The sequence below is a fragment of the Meleagris gallopavo genome, chromosome 10 (assembly GCF_000146605.3).
Source record: "Meleagris gallopavo isolate NT-WF06-2002-E0010 breed Aviagen turkey brand Nicholas breeding stock chromosome 10, Turkey_5.1, whole genome shotgun sequence".
NCBI classification, from domain to species: Eukaryota; Metazoa; Chordata; class Aves; order Galliformes; family Phasianidae; genus Meleagris; species Meleagris gallopavo.
Genome location: NC_015020.2, coordinates 13,851,491 through 13,878,745, shown reverse-complemented (window position 1 = coordinate 13,878,745; position 27,255 = coordinate 13,851,491). Strand labels below are relative to the sequence as shown.

Sequence of the window (27,255 nt, the reverse complement as noted above, 5' to 3'; positions counted from 1 at the left end):
AGTGTAAAATGCCTTTTTAAAACGAGCTTTTATCGTTTGTGCTGAAAAAGAGCTTTGAGGCTTCCTGTGCGGATAGGACTTTTGTGTTGTGCGTGATATCTCTCCGGTCCCTAATGAATAAACACAGCTGGCGTTTTTGGGAGATGGACTTAACATCTTTTCATCAAAGCTGTACAAATACAGCGGCGATTACAGAATTGCTAGACTACGTTTTCTGATTTTTATGCCGATCTGCGCACCGACTTAAGAGTGATCAAATGAAAAAATGCTTTTCTTATGAGGCTGCCTTCAGCCCATTCCAGAGGAAACAAGTTTCCCCTCCTCCCCCCCTCTGGAAACACAACTGGAACAAGCAGCCTTGATGACTTATCAATGTTGGATTATCATGCGATAATTTACTAGGCAGCCCTTTGCTGTCCGGAGCCGCCTACACGCACAAGTCAATGGTGCCTTTGTTCTGGAGTGCCTGGAAGAATGCATGACCTAATGGGGCGGTGGGAGTTCGAGTTCACGTTCATTCCAGCATGCTGAGGTTCCCCGAGCGTCCCCGCGCCTTTCCTTCCTCCTGCCCCATTCCAGGACAAGTGCCATAGGAAAAGCAACCTGCTTTTCTCATCCATCACTGGTGGAGCTCATTGTGCCAAAATCTATTGTTTTGGTGGAGCACGGCTTGTGACGCAACTGTGATAAATCCTTCAGATTATCAGAAAAGGCAAACCCTATGTTTTCTCTTTTTTTCAGACTCTGGCTATGCCATTTCTACGTGCAATACCAGTGCTGTAATAATCCTGCACAAAACTTCCTAGAGAAGCCTGGGTGTCATTATTATTGAAGTTTGCTGTAACACTGTAATAATTCCTTGCTTTCATAGAATCACAGAATGGCTTGGGTTGGAAGGGACCCCGAGGATCATCAAGCTCCTACCCCACTGCCACAGGCAGGGCCACCAACCTCCAGATCTGGTACTAGACCAGGCTGCCCAGGGCTCCATCCAACATGGCTTTAAACACCTCCAGGAATGGAGCACCCACAGCTCTTTGGGCAACTTCTGCCAGCGCCTCACCACTCTCTCTATGAAGAACTCATTCTCCTTAAACACTCCCTTCCCACCATCAATCTCTGTGCTCCAGGAGGGTCTCTAGTATGAGAGGCTGCCCAAAATCCTGCAGTAGTTGAAAGCAGCGCTTGGCGCAAGAAGTTTATTCCTAAACAAGATCTTGTTAACTCAGTATCACCTGTCTCTTGCCATTGCTGGTGTTTCTCCTTTGAAACTACCAAGTGCTTTCTGCTCCAAGTCCTTGGCAGCGCTGTCTGCTTGTGGCTGGTCGAGCCTTGTGCTGGGTGGGGGAACTGAGGCAAGAGTAAGGAGGAGGGGTGAATGACCATAGGCACCTCCCAGTGCCTGAGGCTGGTGGAACTGGCTTCCCTTCTGGCCACGAGCACGGGGCAGGTCAGCAGGAGGAAATGCCGGGGAGCTGCTGGCCCTTACCTTGTTGCTGTGAAATGGAAATGAATGCCAGTTGAAAAGCAATAAATGTGAAGCAGGAGATAGCCAGAAGGGAAACATTCAGAGCAAGGTTTAACTGTTCCATTACAATTCTGGGAATTTTGCTGAAAATGAAATGCAGGAAAATTTGGCTCATTGCCCAGTGCACGTTCTCAGACACGGTTATTTTCTCAGCAGCAGAACTTAGCAGCGGCCGTTTAAAGCTTGCTGTGAGGAGGCTGCAAAGTGGAGTCACAGACAATAAGGAAGGGAGCAGGAGTTCTTCCTGGGGCCATGGATGTGAGCGGACCGATAATGAAGGAGCCAAGTGTCGGTCGGGGCTTATCTCAAAGGCATCTGCTCACAATCCGGTGCTTGTAGTGGCTGTGCCAGCTGGCAGGATGCTTTCCTGATGTAAATCATCCATCCCTTCTGAGGAGCCTGAGCACAAGGAGCCCTTTTGTGAGTAGGCATGAATTCTTAACTTGGAGGGGAAAGGGAGGAGTTTCTCATCCAGATCTAAATAGCATTTACTTACTTTTTCCAGGCTATCTTTATGGTGCTCAGTGTGGTGTGCTTCCTGCTGGGATGCAGGAATGATGACCCGCTGATGTCTGCCCCCTGGCCCTGGTGTTGTGCTTGGGCTGACAGCATGGTTGGGTTGGTGGGGATGGTGTGCCCTGCATCCAACACTGCCAAACAGCTCTCACCATTATTGCTGCCTTCTTTGAATCTGTAACAGCAGTGCTGCCTTGGAACCACGTGCGTACTTATGTGATTTTCTACATCAGCGTGCACCATAAGAAGGGCTGGTTGTTTTTGTCACTTTGCCACTTGCAGGTGGACATCTTCCTGTGCCAGAAGGGATGCAGAATGAAAACATGAGGTTTGTGCTTTTGTGCTCCAGAGGCATGCCAGGTTGCACTCCCAAAGTGCTGAGCTCATGATTGCTAATTACAGTGCATCATCTTTCTGCTAATGATCTTTAAAAAGCACATGGAGCTCTTCCTGTAAAATAGATCTGCTGCTTCTCAGTACACAGGGAAATACATCAGATCCATGATGCTGTTAGATGCTTTAAGGCCATACTGAGATCAAAACAATTGCCATTGTCTAGGAACAGAAGAGCAATGACTTCTGTCTTGAAATGAAATGTTTAAACTTGCTTTTCACCTCGTTATTGCTGTTGCCATTCCTTAGAGTAACAGCAGCATGTATTTATGGAACCCTGCAAGACCTGGAAGCCTTATCTTTGCTAGGAGAAAGGCTGTGTAACCTTGAAGAGTTTGCAGGCAGGCTGCTAAGCACAGCTTTTATGTTCAGTATAAACAAGGGGGGAAACGTGTTTCAACACTGTGTCAGCTGGTCTTGGGTAAATGCTATTGTTCCTGCAGTATTTACCCATGGCAGGCTGATACAGTGCTGGAGCACAGCCTTGCTGTGTGCATTAACTGCATTCCAATGTCATGCCATTAGCAGGGCTTCTCAAGCAGTCACGCTGCCAGCTAAAATGAATGTCTTTTCACCTGGGCTGTGCAGTTGGACGAGTTTCCAGTGAGTTTTCTTTGGCCTGTGGTGTAAAACTGAAGATGAAGGAAGGGTTCTTTCAGTTTAGCACGAGGGTTTCTATGGAGAAATGTTTCTGTGCTGCTCAGAGCCCAGCTTGCACATGCTGTGCCTTTAGCTTGGGTGATGTTTTTTGCAAGGAGCTGCAGGAGAGCTTATTGGGAAACAGAGGCCATAATCCACTTAGTTAGAGTGGAGATGGGAGAAAAGCCAGCAGGTTGTTGGCATGAAGTGTGAGGGCATGGATGTTTTAGCTGGGATGTTCCTGCAGGCTTTGATTTATTTCTTGATTGGGATGTTCAGGCTGTGAAATGGCCTTGTGCTGGAACAAAGTAGAAATGGGATTACATCTCCTGCTTGCGTTGGGTGGCGAGAGGAGGCTAAGCCATTGCTGTACAATGGTAAGTATTGATAGGAAGAATTTCTGGCCTTTGTAGGATCAAGTTGTCATTGACAGTGAGATAAATTCTCACTTGTTGCCTTCTGTGTGTAAGAAGATCACACTGAGTAACTTGACCCCGAACCAACAGTCAGCTGGAACAGAGCAAGAGCAACAGATTGTAAATATCTGACTTCCAGTCTTGGGCTTAGCTCATCCATAAGCTCACACACTGTATAATAGTGGGAAGTGTTGGGGGCCTTGTATTACTATGATGCTCCAGGTGAGAGTGGGAGTCATTCATTAACTTCAGATCAGAGTCTCGCTTGCATAAAACTGGGCTGATTGGAGAAATGTTAGATGTGAAAGAACTTAAATTGGAGGTGTTTTGCAGATGTGCTTTAGGCTATGCTATTCCTGTTGCCTTGTGCTGCCTGTTTGTGCAGTGAAGCACTCTTCAGCAGGTGCCAAGTCTCCTGATAAAATTTAACGCGGTGCCATTCATTCATTTTTACAAATTGGGGTTAAACCTGCATAACTCTTACAGCAAAGGGAGCCTGGATCTTGATCAGCTGATCCTCTGAGCTGTTGGTTTATGTGTGCAGGAGTGCGTGTTCAAGTCACCAGAGAGAATCCTCTTTGGAGGATGGTGTGCTGTTGTCTGCAAACCTGTTAGGAGAACAGAGAGAAGGGATGTGGCTTTGCATTTATCCCATGGCTAACTCATAGCACTTCAATCTGAAGAGTGTCTTGGCAACTTTAATCATAGTTTCCAAGAAACTTGAACCTTGTTTTGTCTTTCCCAGGGAATATGTAGAAGGGGATGTCCTCAATAGTTCAGTGCTAGAGTAAAGACATCATGAGTACTGGAAAGAGTTGGGACTGTTTCTGTCTGAGCAGGGGGAACTCTGTGCTGTGACTCTTACCTCTGGTCAGTAATGTTTCTCCAATACATATTTTTGGAAGAAATATCAAATTGCACGATTAGCTTAGACCTGGCCTTAGATATGCACATACTGTTTGTGCATCTGTAACTGTTCATCCTTTTGGGATAAGGATGTAATCAGTGATGTCTGCAGAAGAGAATTACAGTGCATTAGCTGTGTGTTTAGTTGTGCTGAAATCCATGCATCTGTTTATTTATCTCCTCAGCCTTCTCCTTGAACCTTTGGTTCCTTCACCTTGTCTTTGCTGGGAAGTACAGTGCTCGGGGTACTGGAAGCTGCCCATCCAGTTGGATGGAACTGGAGATCTTCTAAACCTAAATCTTTGTTGTAAGTTGTTTCAGCCTTTCTCACTCCTTTGTTCCATCTCCTGCAGGAAAGGCCTTTGACATCACATACGTGAGACTGAAGTTCCACACCAGCAGGCCAGAAAGCTTCGCCATCTACAAACGCACACGGGAGGATGGCCCGTGGGTGCCCTACCAGTATTACAGTGGGTCTTGTGAGAGCACCTATAACAAAGTCAACCGGGGCTTTATTCGGACTGGGGAGGACGAGCAGCAGGCTCTCTGCACGGATGAGTTCAGTGACATCTCCCCCCTCACTGGGGGCAACGTGGCTTTCTCAACGTTGGAGGGACGTCCCAGCGCCTACAACTTTGACAACAGCCCTGTGCTGCAGGTACGTGAGCAGGACTGGGTCTGTCAGACGGTCTGAGCTGGGTCCTTCTGTTCAGCTGTCGTGGATGGCAGCTTTGTGGGCTGGACTGTAGCCCTTGTTCGTACTTGAGGACCATTGGACAGGTAAGGTGGGTGGGGCGATCCAAAGAAATGTTTCTGGAGAAAGAATGGAACTCCGTGGTAAGTAAGTTTATGGTAAAACAACAACGAAGAAAAAGTCAGTGGTATTAAAGATGACTTTTCATAGACACCATGGAAGTCTTCAGAGGATGGATGCTTACCTCTGTCAGCTTACAAAGCAGCTGTAGCATTTTGCTGTTGTTTCAACTAAACGAACGAGGCCCGAGTCTGCCATGAGGCATCTTCATGTATATTTTGAGCACAGAAGATTAATAAACATAATATATGATTAACAAGTGAGGAGTTGTTTGAAACCCTGTTTGCGTTACATGTATGCTGAGGCAGGGGGAGCGTGATTTTATCTACCTTTAGTTTCTCTTACAAAAGGCTTAGATAAGGGATTTGGTCAGGGGCTTTTTGTTCTTACCATTCGTGCTGCTGGCTGGGCAGTGCTCTGGAGCATGCCGGGGGCACCAGTTTATCCGGTTTGTTTGCCATTTTCTCCGTGATCATCATGCAACAAAGAGCTAAAGCTGTGGAATTTGCCCCAGCAGGGCTTGTCTCCTTCCTTCAGGAGCTGGGATCGACCCGCCCTCCCTCCTCATACATTAGCAAGGCAATCCCTGATCTTCAGCCAGTGGGCAGAAAAGCAGGATCCGGTGGGGCTCAGTTCTACAAACAAATATAAAGATAAATGGGGGAGAGAAAAGCTTGCGAAATGGAAAAGAACCAGTTTGGCCACCTTATTTCTGCAGCTAGACCTTGTTGAGAGTGGTTTCTAATCATGAATGTGAACAGAAAAAATTCCAGTTGATGATAGGGTTTATAATCCTCTAATAAACTCCATGTAAGGAACAGAGACCTGACCACTGGTTTCCTAAAATACATACAAGCCTCTGGCATTGATTTTTCAGAACTGAAGTAAATCTGTGTTTTGTGCTCAGCGTTTCCATGTGTTGATGCCAGTGTTTGTAGCTCAGCAAATCTCCTTATTGTGCTGGCTGAACAGCAGCGCAGCTGCAGTGCAGTTGTACATGCCTGAATGTTTTTTTTCCTGTATTCTTTACCACATTTGAAGGAAAACAGGATTGCAAAAGCTGTAGTAAGAGCAGCGAGATGCTAACAGCCACAGGCTGAGGGTGACATGAAATCTGGAGACTCACTGTGTTTGCTGGCTGTTGCTGAAAGAGGATAGGGAGGTACTTTGTGGAAGATGCTGTGTAAATACAAAGATTAATTCCCACTCTCACTCATCTGCCTGTCTTCTTTTCTGGAGATGTATGTCTGCAGATGAGTGTATCCTAAAACTCTCCCCATTCTTGCTTTGCAAGAGAGCTGCCACCACGTATGTGAGGGTAGCAGAGCTCCTTGTACTTCTTGCAGCTGAGAGCAGTCAGGGCTCGAGAAGGCCCTGGGAAGGGGTGCAGAGAAAGGGCTGTCTGGAAAACTTATCCGTAGCAAGAGGATATGAGGTAAGGCTTCCTGGGCAGGGCTGGGTGAGCCTCAGAGGAACAGAGGGGAAGTGGTGAGGTAGGAACGTGCTGACTGATGGATGACTGCTGGCCAGACTTACAGAATGTAAATAGAGCTGCTGGTGATGCGGTGCTGACACGCACTTCAAGGTTCCTCTGTGTTGCTCAGATGGGGTTTCTGTCTGCCCTAGGAATGGGTGACGGCCACCGATATTCGGGTGAGCCTCAACCGCCTCAACACCTTCGGAGATGAAGTTTTCAATGATCCCAAAGTCCTCAAGTCGTATTACTACGCGATTTCTGATTTTGCCGTGGGTGGTAGGTGAGTAAACAATAAACCTCTGTGTTTGTTTGGAGCTTTTGGTGGGGATTACCGGAGTGCTTGAAAGATTTTGATTATACTCACATGGTACTGTTAAGTTCCTGTCTTTATTGACTGTCAGAATGCCGTAGAGTGAGTCTTATGGAGCTCACAAGTACTATGCGTGTCCTCTTGAGGCTGTAAATCTCAGAGGTAGATGAGGATTGAGTGTTTTATTTCCTGATTAGCTCAATTAAGCAGTTGGGGAAGTGGGGCACAAAGAGTGACAAGAAAGTAAAACAAAGGGGAAAAAGAAAAAAGTATTTAGGATAGCTTTGTTACACATGTTAATCCGTAGCCTGGAGTAACAGCAAGTAGGAAATCTCAAGGTTGTTGCTTCACCTAAATGTTGGAGGCCATCTCCCATGGAGATCTGAAGCACTGTACAATGCTGCGATTCTCTGTTCCTTCTGCCAAAACGTACTGCAGAATGCTTTAATCTTCATTTGTTGGCAATAGAATGTTTTCGTAAACAGAGTTGAGCCCAGTGGAGCGTTTCAGGCTGTTTGCAGAGAGCAAGCTGGAGACTGGGCTTCCGTACCAGTCACATTGTGAGCTTTAATTTCTTACTCTGACAACATTAGCATATGGGCAGCATGTATAACTTTTCCAGGACTCCCATGAGAGAAACACTAAGGAGATGTGTACTAGTGTAACGCCAGTACTATTTTTGCTTCTTCTGTTTAGTTTATCCTGCTTTAGTGACAGATTTCAGAAGGAGGTGGGTTGGCATTCTTGCTCTTCTATACACTTGCCTTGAGGATGCCACACCTGCTTGTTCCACAGGAGTTGTGTTATCAGTTTTGTTGTAATCTTACACCTTCTGAATATACCTTGTCTCAAGTTTTATATCTGGGCATTTTCTGTATTGCTCCATGGGATCTCTGGATTTTAAACACCCATTCTTTGTCTCTTGTTAACCAGATGCAAATGCAATGGCCACGCGAGCGAGTGCATAAGGAACGAGCTTGGGAAGCTGGTCTGCAACTGCAAGCACAACACCTTTGGGGACGACTGTGAGAAGTGCCTTCCCTTCTTCAATGACCGGCCGTGGAGGAGAGCAACAGCAGAAAGTGCCAACGAGTGCTTGCGTATGTGTGTCCACAGCTGGCAGGGCGAGTGCTTGAGGGTTTGCTCCCCTGGCTGTTGAAATGGCCTGATTTTAAGTCTCTGCCTCTATCCGAAGCTTGTATGATTTGTGCTCCCAAGCTGGAGATGCTTCAGATTCCTCTTAGTGCCCCTGTAGAAGTGTCTCAAGTTTCTGAGAGCATGAAATGTTTGTTGGAGATTCTGGTGTTATCCAAACTCACATCTGCTCACATTTTCAGAGGAAGGAGAGCCAAGCCTTCCTTAGAGGCAGGCCTAAAACTGGGATGACCCAATGCTGTGTTTTATCTAGCATTTCAGCAACATGTCCTGCGAGTTCTCTGATGAAGCATAGGGTTATAGATGGACTGTTACTGCTGTCGTGTCAGCAGAAGCGTTCAGATTCTCCTTGGGGATCTGCATGCATAACGTGCTCTCAAAACAGGCTCAGATTCCTATCTCAGAGTATATGCTGATGGGAAAATAGAGCAGAGTCCATTTCCTTGTGCTGCTCGGAGCACATCCAGATCTTTTGAGGAATGTTGCCTTTGGTTTGTCATCCCTGTCCTGCAGGAGCTTTCTGCTGTGTCCCTGGGAAGGAGCATCTCCCTTCTGGAGAGGGATGGGAGCAATCTTTAGGAGAGAACTTTACCATAAAACCTACCAGCTTGTACTAATAAAAAAAAAATGCATTTAGTTTCTTGAGTCTAATTGCCCTTTAAAAAGCTCATTTAGTGTCCCCTGATTTCCTCTTGGATTTGGATTACTGGTTTTTAGTTACTTCTAGACTATATCATCCAATTTCAACTGTTGCAATAGTTCTGGGCTGCAAATGGAAATGTCTGGGACTGAATGCCAATTTATTTTTCTTAGTTTAGTGTCACAGCTCCTGGTAGTTTACTTTATGGGGAAGCTTTTTCAGACAGAAAAGCTTTCTTCCTGTCTGACCTCGGTGTGCACTGATGATTCCCAGCTGGCTGCTGGAGACCTGTGGCTTCCCTAGACAGGATGCTGAAGTCCGGCCCTCCCGCACCCCAAGCAGAGGGAATTTGGGCTCTGCCTGCTCCCAGGAAGAAGCCCTTCTCACAGCAGGATGTCAGCTCTTGCTCTGGTCTTCGCATTTGTGTTTGTGTGACTGGAGTCGGTGGTGCTGCGTGGGATGGGAGGGCACTGTGTGGGCTGGAAGTCACCACTAGGCTCACGGGGATGAGAGGGGCCGTGCTGGTGGTCACTGGGCACACCGTGTCACCAGGATTCCTCAGCATGGCTGAAGGTCCCCTCTCCAGCTTGAGTGTTCATATTTGTGTGCTGGGTTTTGTGATCGGCACGGTTGGGATTTTTTGGGCTGCAAGAAAGACATTGAGGCCCTGGAGCGAGTTCAGAGAAGGGCAACAAAGCTGGTGAGGGGTCTGGAGCACAGGCCTGATGAGGAACGGCTGAAGGAGCTGGGATTGTTCAGTGTGTAGAAGAGGAGGCTCAGGGGAGACCTCATTGCTCTCTGTAACTACCTGAAGGGAGGTTGTAATGAGCTGGGGGTCGGCCTCTTCTCTCGTGTAACAGCGATAGAAGTGGAGGGAATGGCTTCAAGCTGTGCCAGGGGAGATTTAGGCTGGACGTTAGGAAATACTGCTTTTCTGAAAGAGTGGTCGGGCAATGGAATGGGCTGCCCAGGGAGGTGGAGTCACCGAGCCTGGAGGAACATTTGGATTTTGTGTTGAGGGACATGGTTTAGTGAGAACTACTGGTGATGGGTGGATGGTTGGACTGGATGATCTTGAAGATCTTTTCCAACCTTGGTGATTCTGGGATTCCGGGATATCCACACAGCTGACCCCCGTGTGTTTTTCTGCAGCTTGTGACTGCAATGGGAGATCACAGGAGTGCTATTTCGACCCTGAGCTGTACCGCTCCACCGGCCACGGCGGGCACTGCTCGGGCTGCCGGGACAACACCGACGGCGCCCACTGCGAGAGGTGCAGGGACAGCTTCTACCGCCTCGGGAGCGAGGAGGGCTGCCTGCCCTGCAGCTGCAACCCCGTGGGTAAGTGTAAGGGTGCTGCAAGCCTGGAATTGAAAAGGCTTTTTTGTCATTTTTAATTTCGGCCCGCATGGGAGATGTTTACTGGGTTGTGTTACGGTTAAAATTATCCTTGGATCTGACTGGGCTTGGAGTGGCAGGGGCAGATAGTTCACCACTGCAGCTTTTACTCCTTCAAATGTACTCTAAAATAGTTGTTCTTTTTTTTTTTTTTTTTCCTACCACTGTGGATGTGTTGCTCTGGGCACACCCAGCACTAAAGCACTAATTTAAATTCTTAATAAACAAGATTATGCGAGCGGATATTTCGGGAAGTTCTTTGGACCAAAGAATGGTAGTGAATATTAGCAGCAAAAGTTTCTCCTACTGAGTATCTAAGCACTGTAAATACAAACCAGTGAAACCTTAAACACAAAAGGGGACGAGAAGAAACAAAGTCAAGTCAAAACATGTAGTTAGACTCCTTTTTAAAAAAAAGAATGGAAAAAATCCTGGCAGGAGAACAAATCTTTTGTAGTCAAGGGAACCGCTTGACCTGTATGGCGTGGTCTCATAACTCCAGCAGCCCCGCGACAAATAGGGGCGAAGGAAACAAAAGGGTAACAGATAGTAAGATATGATGTGAGGTTCCAAAATAGAGTAGCTGGAATAAGTAATTGCTTGCGGCATGCCCTAAAAGCAGCCAGCGAGAGGGCTGGCAGGGTACGTCTCCTAGCTAATTTGGTCAGAGTCGTACAGTTCTGAAGCTTTGACCAAGAAAGGCCTCTTTTTTCCTCCCTCTGCTCTCCCTGGTTCTCATGCCCTACCTTATTTTAAGATGTGTCTGTGCTGAGGGTTGGTGTCAGTGGAGGGAAGAGGCAGTGAGGTGCCTTGTCAGGTATTTTAGGACAAATTTCAGAGGCCCTTATAACTTTGGCATCAGCTTGTGTCTCACAACATGCTGTCATCCAGTGTGTATCCTCACCTTACATGACTATCTTTTACCTGAACCCTGTTTTTACCTTAGTATTCATTCGTTGGATTGCAAAGGAGTCCCATAGAAGTATGCTGTAAAGTATGCTGTACTTGGTGTATGGTGAAGGTTTTGTACATTCTTCTCTCCTGTCCAGCCTAATCGTCTTATGACTTTTCACTTTGCTATAATAGTCTAACGTGGACTGAAGTGGAAAGAAAAGTATTTATCTATTTTAGTATGCTTTTTTCCTAGTTGTTAACTCTTGTAGTGCTGACAGCTTTTGGCCTGCTGGCTGCAGCAGTGCCTGAGGAAGAGGCACTGTGGATTAAAGAAACCCGTGCTGCTGTTTGTGCAAGTTCCTTTCTGGGGATTTTTGGGTAGTACCTTGGAGGAATCCTGTCAAACAAGAAAGTTTTTCTGTAGAATTGATTAGGGCTAATAGTGTAAGCACATGGAGCCTCTCTCTGGGGGGATGGTTCAGTCTTTAAATCCAGGTTGGGAATCACTGGGGGAAATTGGAGCATGAAGGGTAGAAGAGATCAGAATAGCTCCTGGCAAAGGGGAAGTTGTCACTGGGGAGACACAGGGCTTGGGGAATAATTTCTTAGGGCGTGCTGAGGGGAGAAAAAGTGGGGCATTAGATCATAGACTCATAGAATGAGTCTCACGTAGATGTATCTCACGATACATGAGACTCACGTAGATGTATCAAGGTAGTATTGAGAGCAAAAGTTTTGAAGAATTACATAAAAATAACAGTTGGAAAGAATACTTTGAGCTGAATACAGGTTTGCTTTTCTTTTTGCAAAGCTTGATAATCTGTCTCCAGGCCTGCTAGGGAGAAACACCAAACTGTGAGCTGTCGCTCATCAGCTTGAAGCCATTCTTCAGACTTCCTTGTATTTCTTGCACATTCCCTACAGCTGGGTGAGTCTCACATGGGTGTGGTAAGGTGGTAAGGCCCCTGTCCCTTGTTTCCCCAGGCTCCCTCAGCACGCAGTGTGATAGCTATGGCCAGTGCAGCTGCAAACCTGGAGTCATGGGAGAGAAATGTGACCGCTGCCAGCCGGGCTTCCACTCCCTCTCTGAGGCTGGGTGCAGGTAAGGGGAGTTGCTCTCTGAAGGGAAAAGAAGATGCCTTTTTAAAGCTATGTGTGATTTTAATTAATTATCCTCTCACGTGGCTCTCTCAGGCCCTGTTCTTGCAATCCTGCTGGCAGCACAGGTGAATGCAACATGGAAACAGGACGGTGTACTTGCAAGGACAATGTTGAGGGCTTCCACTGTGAGAGGTGAGTTTTCTTCCTGTGGCTTTGTTTCAAGAATGAGAAATATTTGAGCAATGGCCTGGAGTAAGCAACAGGGAAATTAATTCTTTTTCCTTTGCAACTTCAGATGCAAACCTGGGTTTTTCCATCTGGATCCCTCAAATCCAAGAGGCTGTACCCCCTGCTTCTGTTTTGGACACTCTTCGGTTTGCGCCAATGCCGTTGGCTACAGCGTGTACAGCATCACCTCCAGCTTTCAGTTTGGTAAAATGAGCCTTTCTTTGTATCTCAGGTCGGGTTGTAGATGAAAGTGGGACAAGTGCTGCTCCCTCCTCCCTGTGTGAGATTGCAAACTTTGGGTGCAATCCCAGATTCCCTTTTTTGGGAAGCACAGAGCTACCAAAGTCAAAGAGAGTTTCCCCATCTTCAGGTTGTTTGTTTCGTTAGGGTGGAAAGAATTCATGGCTTTGCCCTCAGGCACCCAGTGCATGCAGTTGTAAGTGGGTACTGCAAATGTAAAACTTCATGCCTCAAAAGAGAGGTGCTAGAAAAGGAGGGGCATTTTCTCCATTTTAGAACTGAATCAAGAGTTTGATGGAGAGGATTATAATTGCTTCAGGTTTTGGGTTGCTTGGCTCTGAATGGAACGTGGCTGTGTTTCTGATGGATCCGTGAGCTGAGCAGAAGTCTTTTCTCATACAGTCTGTTTCCTGCATATGAATGTTTTCATTCTGCGTAGTCTAAAAAGAACATCTTTATAATTAAAATTTCAATGGAGAATGGTTCTTACAAAGGCTGAAACCTGCATAAAGTCATTGTCAACTGCAAGTTTCCCAGTCTTTTCCTGAGGTCTTTAGAAATCAAAATGTTAAACAAGTTGGTTTTTGTTTTTTGTTTTTTGGTTTTTTTTTTGTAATGTTTGAAGTTCAGAAGGCTTAAATCAGCACTCTGGATATGCTGTGTGTGTTCTGCACAGTGCCAGCATATAGAACAGAAATGAGTTACATATGAGCAGTCTGCAATATGACATAATGTGTGCAGAGCTGCTCCTTCGAATGTTGTTGAATGTTGTTGACTGTTGCATGTTTGGCTTTCAGGAGAGGACGAGTGGCATGCTGAGCAACGTGATGGCTCCCAAGTCCCAGTGCAGTGGAGTCCAGAGACCCAGGACATCTCTGTCATCTCAGACAGTTACTTCCCCATCTACTTTGTTGCACCACGTAGGTCACTGCAGAAAAGCTCACTTCTTGACTCCCTGTGGCCTTTCTGTTCTCTGTCTCCTGACCGTAAGGATTTCTTCCCATTTCAGGCAAGTTCTTGGGCAACCAAGTTTTGAGCTACGGTCAGAATCTGACCTTCTCCTTCCGCGTGGACAGACGGGACACACGTCTCTCTGCAGAGGACCTAGTGCTGGAAGGGGCCGGGCTGCGTGTGTCGGTGCCTCTCATTGCCCAGGGCAACTCGTACCCCAGTGAGAGCCCACTGACCTACACCTTCAGGTGAGGGGGCCGAGCCCAGAGAGCGGGTGGGACCCAGTCTGCCACACACCCTGCCCTCTGAGCTCCTGGGAAAACAAACAGCAGTAATTTTAGCTCACAAGAGCGGTCTTATCAGGTTAATTTGAAGCTGGCTGTTCAGTGGTCTTGCTTAAATGTATGCAGAGTATGTGGCAATTGCATACTTTGGTTGGAAGTGGTGCTTTAAGAGGGCACAGCTGTTAGTATCCGAAAGCTTTGCAGATGGAGCATGGCTTTTCTCCCTAGGCTCCATGAGGCTGCCGATTACCCGTGGAGGCCTGCTCTCTCTGCATTCGACTTCCAGAAGCTTCTTCACAATTTGACTGCCATCAAGATCCGTGGAACGTACAGTGAGAGAAGTAAGTTGCTGAGCAGAGTGTCTTAAGAAAGAAAGGTGGACCCCTTTGTTTGGAGCTCTGGTTGCTTACTTGCAGGGCTTGGTCATGAATAAATGTGGCAGGTTATTTGGCAGAGCCACGCTGAATTGCTTTCTGCCTGGCCTTCGTGTGTAGCAGCTTCTCCTGGGCTCCTGGAGAGGAGATGGAAAAGAAACACGATGTGCTGCCTTTGAGAATCTCAGAGTTGGGTGCTTGCCACTGCTGATCTCCCTCTGTGGAGCAGATGTGGTTCTTCACTCCTGTTGTGCATCCAGCGCTTTCCAAATTGGTAGGAATGTGCAGTGCAGAGTCCTGACAGATATGATAGCGTAGATGTGGGGAGACAAAAATCAGTTTCTCTGTGATCAGTTACCTTCATCCTGTTGAAAAATTCCCCATGGTGTGAGGATTTACGAAAATCAAGTGCTAGTTATGGGCCTTTGGATGTTGTTGCGAGAAGAAGGATTTCCAAAGTAAAAATCAAGCAGACAAAAATGCACATTTGCAGCTTCCCCAAATGTGAGAAGGGGTTGTTCGTAAAGAAGAACCCAGGGTGATTGATGACAGGGGAGGGAGGCATGGAGCGGGCTGTCTCCTGGGCAGCTGCTCGTAGTGCAGCAGTGACCATGTCTTCCTCTCCCTGCTCCGAGGTGCCGGCCACCTGGATGACGTTACCATCACCAGCGCTGTCCCAGGGGCCGGCGTGCCTGCGGCGTGGGTGGAGAGCTGCTCCTGCCCTGCAGGCTATGAGGGGCAGTTCTGTGAGCGCTGCTCCCCCGGGTACCGCCGAGAGACCCCTGGCCTGGGACCCTACAGCCCCTGCGTGCCTTGCAGCTGCAATGGGCACAGCGAGACCTGTGATCCTGAGACGGGTGAGCAGCAGGAGGGAGCAAAGAGCTGGGTTTTTTGGGTTGGCTGAAGAAGGAAAAAACGCTCGCCTCCCTGTTCCAGGCGTATGTGACTGCAGGGATAACACTGCGGGCTCTCAGTGTGAGAAGTGCAGCGATGGGTACTACGGAGATGCGACAGCGGGCACAGCCTTGGACTGCCAGCCCTGTCCATGCCCTGGTGGCTCCAGCTGCGCTGTCGTGCCCCGCACAAGGGAGGTTGTGTGCACCAGCTGCCAGACGGGCACCACAGGTGAGCCCTTGCCAGAAGGGCACTTTCCCCACCCTGTGTTCCTGATCTCCTAGCAGTTCTGCTGCTCTGACCCACAGCAGATTGCTCTGTCTCCTCATTCAAATGCAATCTGTTTCTCCCTTTCTCTACCAGCCCTACTTCCCCAGGCGAGGCTCAGTGCTGAAGGACTTTGTTCTTTGTGCCCTTCTCTCAAGAACGAAAGGGAAAGGAATGTTTTCATCTGTGCACATCTTAACATTTCTGTGCTATGCATGTGAGCCATGCTGGCTTCTAGTACAGATCTGGCACAGGGGCCCAAGGCCATGGATCCCCATCCCTGAGCTGACTGGGGGGCAGCCAGCCCATGGCAGGGACCGTTGCTGAACCTTTGGGTTCCCTTCCAATCTAAGCCATTCTATCCTCTGATAACTGCATAACATTGGGCTGAAACTTTGATAGATCTGAAAGAGTCAGGAAGATGGGTTAGACTGAAATAAAATTAGAAGCTGTGCCTCCTGTTTGCCAGCCAGAGGCACTGTGGGATGCTCACAGAGGCCAGTGTCCTCCCTAGAAAGAGCTGGAAGTTTGCAGTGACACGTGAACACCAATCAAAACGTGCAAGACCAGACTTATACTCAACAGTTTTGAAAAGAAATGTGTGAACAGGTGCTGAGCTTTTTCCTTAATGACGAACCGGAAAGCCTGAGTGCGTACTTGAGTTGTGAAGTGGAGCCTTTTGTTCTGTCTGCCAACAGCAAATAAGACTTAAGATGGTTGGCAGCTTCCACTCTTCTCTGTTGGTTTTTTGCTTGGCATGAAAGACTCCAAAGTCCAGAGTACCTGTAAATGCTTTAAATGCTTGGGAAAGCCCCTGTCAAGCCCAGAGGCACGCCATCTGGAGCAGCTCCTGAGGGTTCCCATGGATGCTATCACTTTGTGAACCAATTCAGAGTGCTGAGGTCAGAGTTCCTTGCAGCTCAGGTTTCCATGCAAGCTCATCATTTATTGTAGCTAACACGACCACCCAGGAGTTGCTTTTTTCGTGTTTCTGAATGTGTTTGTAATGAGGGAAAGGTGAGGGAAAAGATGGTTTGTGTGTGTAGAACTGCCTGAGAAAGAGCTTGAGACTGGCAGGGAAGGCTGAGCTGGCAGCTAGCTTGGGAAGCTGCTAGGCTGCATGCTTTGGGGGGCTGCCTGCTGAGGTTCAACAAATCTCACTGTCGTGTGACTTCCTGGAGCAGAGGTGCCCCCATTGAGCTGGATCCACTCAGACTCTTAAATTAACACCAAATTACAGCAAATACAGATGGCTTTAGGGGTAGCATGTGCTTCTGTCCCGCCACAGGCAAGAGGTGTGAGCTGTGTGACGATGCCTACTTTGGAGACCCGCTGGGTGAAAATGGGGCTGTGAGGCCATGTCGCCTGTGCCAGTGCAATGACAACATCGATCCCAACGCTGTGGGCAACTGCAACCGGCAGACAGGAGAGTGCCTCAAGTGCATCTACAACACGGCCGGCTTCTATTGCGACCGCTGCAAGGATGGCTTCTTTGGGAACCCCTTGGCCCCCAACCCTGCTGACAAATGCCGGGGTACGAGCATTTCTTCTCATGTTTAAAGCTGGTTTGGTCCCTGAGAACTGCCTTGGGGTGATGTTTTCCATTCCTGACCTTTTTGCAGCTTGTCACTGTAATCCCTACGGCACCGTGAATCAGCAGACGAGCTGCAACCAAGTGACAGGGCAATGTGAGTGCCTTTCCCATGTCACCGAGAGGGACTGCAGTGCCTGCGAGCCCGGCTTCTTCAACCTGCAGAGCGGCCGAGGCTGTGAGAGGTAATCTTCAGCCCATGCTGAGGCAGCGGGCCCTCTATTGGGTCTGCCATCAGCAGTGGTGGGAATGTGGTGCTTGTCACCAGTGCCTTGTTAACACTGCTGAAGATGGGGAGGAGCAGGAGTTAAGGAGCAGCTCCAAGAGCTGTACAAAAATCTTGACTTATAAATAGCTTTATAAATAGCCCTAAATCAGAGTTTTAAATAGAAAAGTGTCACATGGCCGTGTGACCATTGGTAGCAGGGGCTCGTGGGTTCCTTTTTTAGTGCAACCACCAAGTGACCTTGCGTGGTTCAGAGTCTAGGTGCCTTGTCCCAGCAAGAAAAATCACCGCCTTGTCGTGGAGGCTTCCAGCAGTGCTCAGAGGGCTCCTTCAGAGCACATCAGCCATGCCTGCTGCCCCTTGTTGATGTATGGCTCTCTCCCCTAGGTGTGACTGCCACGCTCTGGGCTCCACCAACGGCCAGTGTGACATATGGACGGGGCAGTGTGAGTGCCAGCCCGGCGTCACCGGCCAGCGCTGCGACCGCTGCGAGGCCAACCACTTTGGGTTCGGCCCCGAGGGCTGCAAACGTGAGTGTGGGTGCTCTGTGGCCTCAGTGTACAGGTCGAGTGTTAAGGAGCAGCGTGATTGAAAAAGAGAGGGTGATCCAGACTTTCCTCCTGATATTCTTAGAATCGCTAAGGTTAGAAAAGACCTCTCAGATCCCTAAATCCAGCTCTAGCCCATTCCCACCACTGACCACGTCCCTCAGTGCCACATCTCCATGGTTCCTGAACGCCTCCAGGGATGGTGACCCTACTTCCTCCCTGGGCAGCCTGTGCTAATGCCTCACACTCCCTGTGAGAGTGAATTTTTCCTAATATCCAACCTGAACCTCACCCTGGCACAACTTAAGGCCTCGCCGTGCCTTGCTGTGCATAGCAGCACTCTGATGAGAACAGGTCTCCGCCATGGATCGGTGGGTCCTCTGCAGAGAACGGGCTGCAGTTTTAGGGTGTTTGTGTGTCTCCTTTGCTCTGACCAAGGTTTAACTTCCCCACAGCATGTGACTGTGACCCGGAGGGCTCACGCGCCCTGCAGTGCCGTGAGGATGGTCGCTGTGAGTGCAAGGAGGGCTTTGTGGGGAACCGCTGCGACCAGTGCGAGGAGAACTACTTCTACAACAGGTCATGGCCAGGCTGCCAGGAGTGCCCTGCATGTTACAGATTAGTGAAAGATAAGGTAAGGCCACCAACGTGACTGACTGTGTGATTTCTGGGCTTGGTGCTTTGTGCCATATCTGCTTGCCCAGTGGCTCTGGTGCAGTGTCAAAGTGACGGGAAGCAGAAAGGTGTGCTTTTGCTCTGCCCGTGATGTAACTGTGCTCTGCCCTTTTCACACAGGTGGCAGAGCAACGAGAAAGGCTACGGGAGCTGGAAAACCTTATAGCAAACCTGGGCACGGGAGAAGAAACTGTCACTGATCAAGCCTTCGAGGAGAGGTTGAAGCAGGCAGAAAGAGATGTCATGGAGCTGCTCCGAGAAGCACAGAACAGCAAAGGTGAGCTGAGCAGATCAGATGTGGGCTAGCATGAAATGAGCTTGTTGTTTGTGTTCTCTTAGGATGTAGAGCTTTTTATTTCAAGGCTTTAGTGTGCACCAGGATGAAGAGCTATTTTGGATGGCGTCGAGACTAGTATGCATTATTATAGGAACAGCAAAGGCTGTGATTTTTGTCCCTGATGTTCTTTTTTTTGAAAAGCAGAAGGGAGCTCAATAGGTTTGTGTTTCTGCAGCTTTCACCACTAGCAAATGCAGCCTGAGTTGCTCACAGATTTGTTTGTATGCCTTGGGCCAAAGCGTCTCTTGTTGGGATATCGTCAGTGATTAGAATAAATGCCTCAAAATCCTTGGCAAACTTTATTAGCCCACTATAAAGTGCATAACGTCCTGAAAAGTGCTGTTGTGGTGGCCTGTAGCTGTTTTTCCTGTTAAACTCTGCTTCCAAAGAGTTCTTGTATTGCCACCTCTGCTACAGGATGTCTAGGAGGAGGGCATTAAGAAGTGTGACAGTGGATTTTGCTTAGGGGTTTTTTTAACTCATTGAGTTACTGTACGCTCTGGAAAAGAGCAACTTGAAGGAGACTCAACTTTGCCCTAGAAGTGTTTCCCCCAGGAGTTTGCTCGCTGATTTGAGACCACTTGGGAAAAATCTTTTGGCAAAGCTTAGAAAAGCTGGTAGCAATCTGACACTTCATGGCATGTGCTTGGAGGGATTCCTGCTGATGGGAATGATTTCTGAAACTCTGCAGTTCTAGGTAGTGTTGTTTCCTTCTTAGCATCCGTGCCTAGATGACAGTAGTCCTGTGTGCAAGGTGTGAGTGTGGGTATTACAGAAAGGTTAGGGCATGGATTGGCTTTGAGGTGTTACTTCTCCATCTCTCCACATCTTTCCTCATCTGTCCTGCCAGCTTTCATCATCCCTCTGGGTGGGTAGCAGTCAGGGTGGGTTTGCTGCTCTGCGCATCTTCAGCTGCTCTGTTTGGGGCAGATTCTGGCTCAGGGAAAAGCCACCATTGCCCAAAGAGGCAATAGCCCTGCTATTCCTCCATCTCTGCTTGTATTGTAGTAATGAAGTAGTAGTAATGAAGAAAAATGGAATCAGCAAAGCAGATGTTACGTACCTTTAGAAGAGCAGCTCAGTTGCCTTTCTTTAATTCTTTAATCCAACTTTTTTTCCTGCTTTAATTAATTTTGCTTCCCTTCTTTTGAATGATGTCTTTCAGACGTAGATCAGGGTCTCATGGATCGTCTCAGAGACATCAACAGCACGCTGACAAGTCAGCTCAGCAGGCTGAGGAACATCCAGAACACAGTGCAGGAGACAGAGAACCTGGCAGAGCAAGCCCGGGGCCGGGTGGAGGACACAGAGGACCTGATTGCAATGGCTTCTGATATGTTGGAGAAGGCAAAGATGGCAGCTGGCAACGTGGTGAGTGTGCTGTGCAGATCTATGGGGCAGGGAGAGGGCAGGGCCCTTCCTTGCTGGACTGTCTGGCTGTGTTTCTCTGCTTTTTGTCACTGCCATAGCAAATTTGGTGTAGAAATGTCTTCTTACTGAATAATGGTGGAAAATAAATTAAGGAGTTTGCAAATTCTCTTTCATAAATGGCATCCTTGCCCCTGTTGAAGGAAAAACAGTTTGAAAAACCCTGAACATACACCAGAATATTTACTTTTAAGGGAAAACTGCTGGTGGAAATGGCAGTGGCTTAAGAAAAAATACAAAGAGGTCAGAAGTAGGTTAGACCCATCTCAAAGCATTTAGATCATGACAATAAATATTTAAAGCATTGATGAATAAAAGATGAAAATAGAGCTTGAAGGTATTTTTTTCCCTCTTTTTTTTTCTTTTTCCAGTCCATTACACCCCCGGAGTCGAGTGGTGACCCCAACAACATGACTCTATTGGCAGAAGAGGCTCGCCGGCTGGCTGAGAGGTAGGCTGTGCTGCAGCTCCTAGCAGCCCACATCTGGGCCCCCCAGAAGGAGCAAAACAGAACTGGTTTGTTTGATGTGAAACACGCGTCCTTGGGCTGCTTAACAGATTGCTTGGTACCCTTTTTGCATGCCTGTGTGTCAGGGCAAATGCCGGGTACATGCTGTATGCTCCAACAGCATCTTCCACTGCACCACTTCACTGGGTGAAGGAGGAAGATCTTGGAGCTGAGGACAGAAGGTGCTGCTTGGCAGTTCTAACGGCGTCGTTTTCCTTCTGTGATCTTGTCCAGGCACAAACAAGAAGCTGATGAGATTGTTCGCATTGCCAAGGCAGCCAACGATACTTCCACAGAAGCGTATCAGCTGCTGCTGAAGACCCTGGCTGGGGAAAACCAAACGGCACGTGATATTGATGAGCTCAACCAGAAGTGAGTCAGGAACAGAAAACTGAGTTCATTTCCTGGCTTTAGAGCAGTACTTAAAATTAGATGGCTTTTTAGCATTTTGTGCTTTTGGGTCTCTCAGTGTTCTAGCTTCTCTGCTCTCAGTAAGGTCAATTCAACAAGAAGAAATGATAGAGTAACGGGATCCTTGCTTTTATTATTATTATTTTTTTTTGTTAGATATAACCAAGCAAGAAACATTTCTCGAGATCTGGAGAGACAGGCCAACAGTGTGCTTGAGGAGGCAGAGGAAGCTGGAAATAAGGCCCTCCAGATCTATGCTAATCTCACCAATCTGCCCACTGTGGACACCACGGGGCTGGAGGTACGTGATGTGCATGGCTTTATAAAGAGGACAGCCATTAGAGCAATGTGCTAGGTGGCTGACAAACACTGTGTGCTCTTTTCTAATGGTACTCTGCCTTAGATCCATCTAGACATCATCCAGATGTCTGTGTTTTAGTTTTTATGAAGGAGACTTGCAAGCAGGAAACTACAGATATAGATCCCCTATTTCTGCCAGGTTCTGAAGGACCAAAAAACAGTGAAATAGTGCTTGTCATACAAATCGTGTCTTGAATTGAAAAGTGAAAAAAAATTGACTCCTGTCAAGTTTGCAGAGCTATTCCCTTTCCACTCACCATGGAAATATAGTTCCTCTTAGCACAAAACTGTTTGCACCCCTTCCTTCCTTGCACAGACCTCTGGGGTATATAGAGCTTTGAAAAAGTTGCAGCTCTAATTGTGAAAGATGGGGACTTGTCATGGCTTCTGCCTGTTTTATCATTAGAAACCATGCTGTGTTTTGTCACCTGTTCAGAAATTCTTTAATGTTCAGAGAGCCTGCATGTGTTTCTGATGTCTGCATGCAGAGTGAAGCAAATAAGATCAAGAAGGAAGCGGAGGAGTTAGATCAGTTAATAGCAAGGAAGTTGAAGGACTATGAAGACCTGAGGGAAGACATGAAAGGAAAGGAGCTGGAAGTCAAGAACCTCTTGGAGAAAGGGAAGACGGAGCAGCAGGTCAGTTCTGTTTGGTGCAGGCATAACAGCCCAAAGAGAGACAAGTAACTGGTAAGATGCAAGAGGTTTGGCCTTAGTCGTATCCTAGTGGTGTTCGTTACTTACGCAGATATTGAGGAATGATCCTGGAAAGGAAAACCAAAAAGCTGCTAAAAGCAATGGCATTGAGGCTATGTTGGGGAACTGGTATCTTTGCTGGGCGTGCTGTCTTGTTTGTATTCAGGACAGTGTTCCAAAGTACCTGAATTTACATGGTTTCATAGCATGTATTGCCACTCACATGGGGACAAATGCTGTTCTATATTTGCATTGGTGTTTCTTGTGGAGTGATGCTTTTTGATAGGCCTGCACAGTCATCCATCAAAGAATAAGAGTATGCTGATAGGTGTCATGTCTCTGTAGACTGCAGACCAGCTCCTGGCTCGAGCAGATGCAGCAAAAGCCCTGGCTGAGGAAGCTGCTCGGAAGGGCAATGGCACACTGCAGGAGGCCAACACCATTCTCAGCAACCTGAAAGGTAAAGAGAACTCGTGTGGGGAATCCTGCAGCTCCCGTCAGCTCACTCTGCAGGAGGGCATCTTGGTTAAATGTCTCGTGCTGCTGCCAGTGCTTGTGTTGGAGGATTCTTTTGTTTTTTTTCTAAGGAAGAACTGTGTTTTAGTTTCAGCTAGGTTGGAATTCTTTTCTTCAGTTTCTGGTATGATGGTATGTTTCGGTTTTGGGAGAAAAACAAAGCTGATTACACACTGATGATTATAGTTGCTGTTAAACAGTGAAGTAGAGAGCCAAGGCCATCTGCAGCAAAGGGCCCATGGAACTGGTAGGGAACAGAGTGAGGACAGCTGACTTATGCTGGCCAAAAGGATATTCCATGCCATATGACTTCATGTGGATGGAGTTTTGAAGGGGTTGGGAGGGCATCTCGCGCTCTTCTGCTGCTTGGGGGCTAGCTGGGCTGTTCTTCCCCCAAATTTCAAGGATGCAGAGGCAGGGCAGTATGGTCAGAAGTGTTGCAAGGCACTTCCAGAGCAGGTGGTGAGAACCTCTTTTGCCCTGTCTCAGATTTCGATAAGCGGGTGAACGACAACAAGACAGCAGCTGAGGAGGCTCTGAAGAAGATTCCTGCCATTACCCAGACCATTGCTGAAGCCAACAACAAGACCCACCAGGCAGAGCTGGCTCTTGGCAATGCTGCTGCTGATGCCCGTGAAGCCAAAACTAGAGCAGATGATGCTGAGAAAATTGCCAGCGCTGTTCAGAAGGTGAGTGCCCTGCAATTCTGGAGCCAGCCCTCCAGAGCCATGTGTCCCACCTCAGCAGCACATAAGCTCTGTTCTGCTAAGTTCTGCACCTTCTCCAGCTGGTCTCATCCTTCTCCCCATGCTGGCTGTAGAGTGCTGCTGCTACCAGAGCAGAAGCGGACAAGACCTTCTCTGACGTGACGGGGCTGGCCAGAGAGGTGGATGACATGATGAAGCAACTCCAGGAGGCAGAAAAAGAGCTGAAGCGTAAACAAGATGATGCTGACCAGGATATGATGATGGCAGGCATGGTGAGTAACGCTGACACTGGTGGCAAAGAGGTGACTTCTCCCTGCCTCTGGAAACTTTCCTCCCTCTGTGCTGCTGCACTGGGTTCTCTTAGTATTCTCCATCTTCCAAGTTTTAATTGCAAAAGTTAACATAGGTTAACACACAGTTAACATAGGTTCTCTGCTGGACTTGGAGAGCCGGTTTTCTTAACACAGTCCTTTTAACAAACCTGACTCTGGTGTGACTTTCCCTGTAAAACAGTTTTTGGGGATCTGCACCCTCTCCTGCAGGAAATGGAATATTTGCAGGCTATCTTTTCCACTGCTGTGACAGGTATCTCTGCTCAGAGATTGTTATGGAGAGGGAAGGCAGGGATGCACACAACTGCTTGGGCAGACGCATGAAAAGGAGGGACAGTGGTTTCATTAAACCCTACATAGCTTACAGTGTTCTCGTGGCTTTTATCCCACAGGCCTCACAGGCAGCCCAGGAGGCAGAAGACAATGCAAGAAAAGCAAAAAACTCTGTGAACAGCTTGCTTGCTGTCATTAATGACCTTTTAGACCAACTAGGTAAGGCTGTCCTTTTTTCTTGTCTCCTAACAGGGAAGCACTGGCAGCCAGCATGATGTGGTGCTGTGCATCAAACAGGTCCATTTTGTTTTCTTAGAAATTAAATTAACGTGGTTTTGGCAGGTGTTCTTTTTTTAATGGAGTAGCTCAAAGGCTCGTTGTGCAGTGTTCTGTACCAATTCCCTGCAAGCTAAGGAACTGCTGGTGAGGTGGAGCCCCTTCAGTTGTTCTTGTTTCTTACACAAAGATGGCCTGATGCAGATCTTGCTTTGCTCAGCCAGAACATGGGATCTGCTCTGTAACCACCTGGAAGCTTCAAAGGCTTTTTAATGGTCCTCACTGTTCCCTTCTGGCTTTTCAGGGCAACTGGAGACGGTGGACTTGAACAAACTGAATGAGATTGAGGGTACCCTGAACAGTGCCAAAGACCAGATGAAAGATAGCGACCTGGACCAGAAGGTGGCTTTCCTTGAGAGAGAAGCCAGGAAGCAAGATGATGCGATACAGTCCTACAACAGGGACATTGAGGAAATCCTGAAAGACATTAGCAACCTGGAGGACATCAGGAAGACCTTGCCATCTGGCTGTTTTAACACCCCGTCCATTGAGAAACCCTAAGGGTGTGCTGGGGGTGGAGGGTATTCCCCCACTGATCGGTGGAGCAATTGTTTGGCTATGGAGTGCCTTAACACACGTTACCTTCTTCCAATCCCCATCTCTTTGCTGCTTGCAGCCGCTGTTCTCTTTTCAAATCAGGATAAGTTGAAAAGGACTTCTTTTCTTTTTTTTTTTTTTTTTAAGTAGAAGCAAATTAAATATCCGTCTTTGGGCATCAAAGGGTTTTTTTAATATAAATTGTCTTCCTGAGCACTCTGCCTTTGCCCCTTTCTCAGACACAGTTTCCCTTTGATTAGCGCAAGGATGAGAGATGCTCTGGACTCTTTATACTGTTCAGCAATAACCATGTGAGCTGTGTACAGCAAGGCAAAACTAACTCTGCTTTCTCTCCTCACTTCTCCCCTTGACTGTAAAATCCTTGATCCGGAACTCTGTCTCCATGAAGGAAGGGGGTTGGCTACCAAATCATTACTGTAACGGCCAGTATAGCTGCACTCATTCAGATCCCTGTTCCCAACTTCTAACCCTGTGAATTTTTTTTGTCTTGTTTTGTGACGTGAACTAGTGGCCAATCGGAAACGTTGGTAGCCTTTTACAAACTATCCTAAGCCTCTTTCTGAAATGCTTTCTGTGATGGTGCATCGCTCTGAGAAAAACGCAGCCTCCGAGAGGAGCTTTTTGGGAAGATGAGATGCCAGGGGAGCAGTAGGTCTCGCCAGCACTGCTGGCTGGTGGAGCAGAAGTTGTGCGTGCAGTCTGCAGGCAGCTGCCTGTTGGGTGGCCCAGGCTGGGGAGTCTGGAAGTGAGGAGCTGAGTTCCCATCTGGAGGTGTTGCTGTCAGTGTCAGAGGATCTTTGTTTGAGGCTACAGATGTCCGGGTGGCACGTTGACCTGTTCAAGCAGCAAAAATCTTGCTGAAGAGGAGAGCTGCCATCCAGAGGGCTCTGACAGCTGAGCTGACCTCAACCTGAATGACTTCAGGTGGGGAACAGAGAGACCTTGGAGATGTCAGTAAGAGGATCTTTCTCCCCATTTTCTTCCTGGAGGAGGCAGGTGGCATTTTTACACTTCCTGGTGTTGCTCTCGCCTTTTGTCTTTTATTTTTTAACCCAACTGAAAGAGCAGTGTTCAGGTTCCTTGCGGTGCTCCCCAGGTCTGCTCCCAGCCCGGAGCACCCTCTGTAGCTCTCCCTTGGGCTCTGGCCCAGCATCCCCTCTCTCTTCCTTCAGATCAAGCATATATCTATCCTTAAACACTATGCAACTTTGTACGTTTGCGTAGCGGGGAAGAAATTATTATCTGACACACACTGGTGCTATTAATTATTTCAAATTTATATTTTTTGTGTGAATGTGATATATATATTTTTCCTTTTTTTTAAATTCATGATTACAGTGTGAGGAAGTCTCTCGTGCGTGTGTGCGTGTGCATGTGTAAATATCCTCAGCCATATTTCCAGAGTGGCACAGCCTGGCCTCTTCTCCGTGCTTTCCCCAGTAACCATCACAGCACGTGCACTGCACTGCTCCTGCCCCATTGCCCCTGCAGCACCCGGTTCTTCCTCTGCCCGGCTTCCCATTTGTCCCCCATGTGTTCTCAGCATCTGCATTGTGCGATATTGGCAATAACCACTGTGCAGGGAGCACACCTTGCCCGGTGCTGCTGGGCAGGATGATTCCAGCAAGCCCCGCATCTCCCATACCCATCTTCTTAGGGTTTCTTGCCATTTACCAAATACTGCCTTGGGGTTTCCCCACCTGTGAACATAGCTGGTCCCCGGAGGAGGGCTCCCTAGTGCTCACCTTCCCTCCGTGTTCCTGGCTGGCTGCTCTGGTCAGATGGCTGTCTCTAACCACGTCACCTCTCTGCCAAGGCTGTGAGAAGAGCAGATGCGAAGATGCGCGCATGCCCTGGCTGACCTCAGGCCTAAGGTTTCCTGCTTTCTCCTTTTGTTTTTGTTTTTTTTTTTATATTATTTTTAATTTTTGTCGTCGTCGTCGTTAAGCTGTTTTTAACAGAATTCTATTTTTAAATAAAAAAAAAAAGTCTTTATAAGCGATCTCTTAATCACTACTGCATTACAGCCATTATTCATTGTATAAGTCCAGTTATTTCTGTACGTGATGTGATGATGAGATGGCTGCTGGAGGAGTGCTGGATGGCAGCGCGTGTCGGTCCCTCATCACTCCATTCCTGACTGTGGCCCCACAGTACGTGCCTTCACTTCAGCTTTTTGCCTTAATCTGTGGTCTCGCTGTCTGGGGCGGTGAACAAAATGCAACACTTGCAGTTTTTATGTATAAAACAGTATTTCTTATTTATAATAAAGTCTGAATATTTGTAACCCCTTATACCTCGGGATTCTTTCAAGTATTGCTTTTTTTTT

The 27,255-nt window shown here is 47.7% G+C and overlaps 1 protein-coding gene across 1 annotated transcript; it reads left to right on the top strand.

Annotated features, from left to right (window-relative positions):
• Positions 1–4,696: 4,696 nt before the first annotated feature.
• Positions 4,697–27,220, top strand: LAMC1 (laminin subunit gamma 1; the record flags this gene model as incomplete). Its single annotated transcript, XM_019618390.1, has 27 exons — positions 4,697–5,056; positions 6,839–6,969; positions 7,933–8,099; positions 9,947–10,135; positions 12,071–12,188; positions 12,281–12,379; positions 12,483–12,619; positions 13,453–13,575; positions 13,665–13,854; positions 14,119–14,231; positions 14,900–15,121; positions 15,201–15,389; positions 16,714–16,959; positions 17,048–17,201; positions 17,630–17,772; positions 18,246–18,424; positions 18,586–18,742; positions 19,968–20,173; positions 20,602–20,681; positions 20,973–21,110; positions 21,306–21,450; positions 21,998–22,147; positions 22,550–22,664; positions 23,210–23,409; positions 23,541–23,699; positions 24,152–24,251; positions 24,613–27,220. Coding segments are annotated over 27 exons (4,467 nt in total), but the record flags the coding sequence as incomplete, so codon positions are not given.
• Between the last annotated feature and the right edge of the window lie 35 nt (positions 27,221–27,255).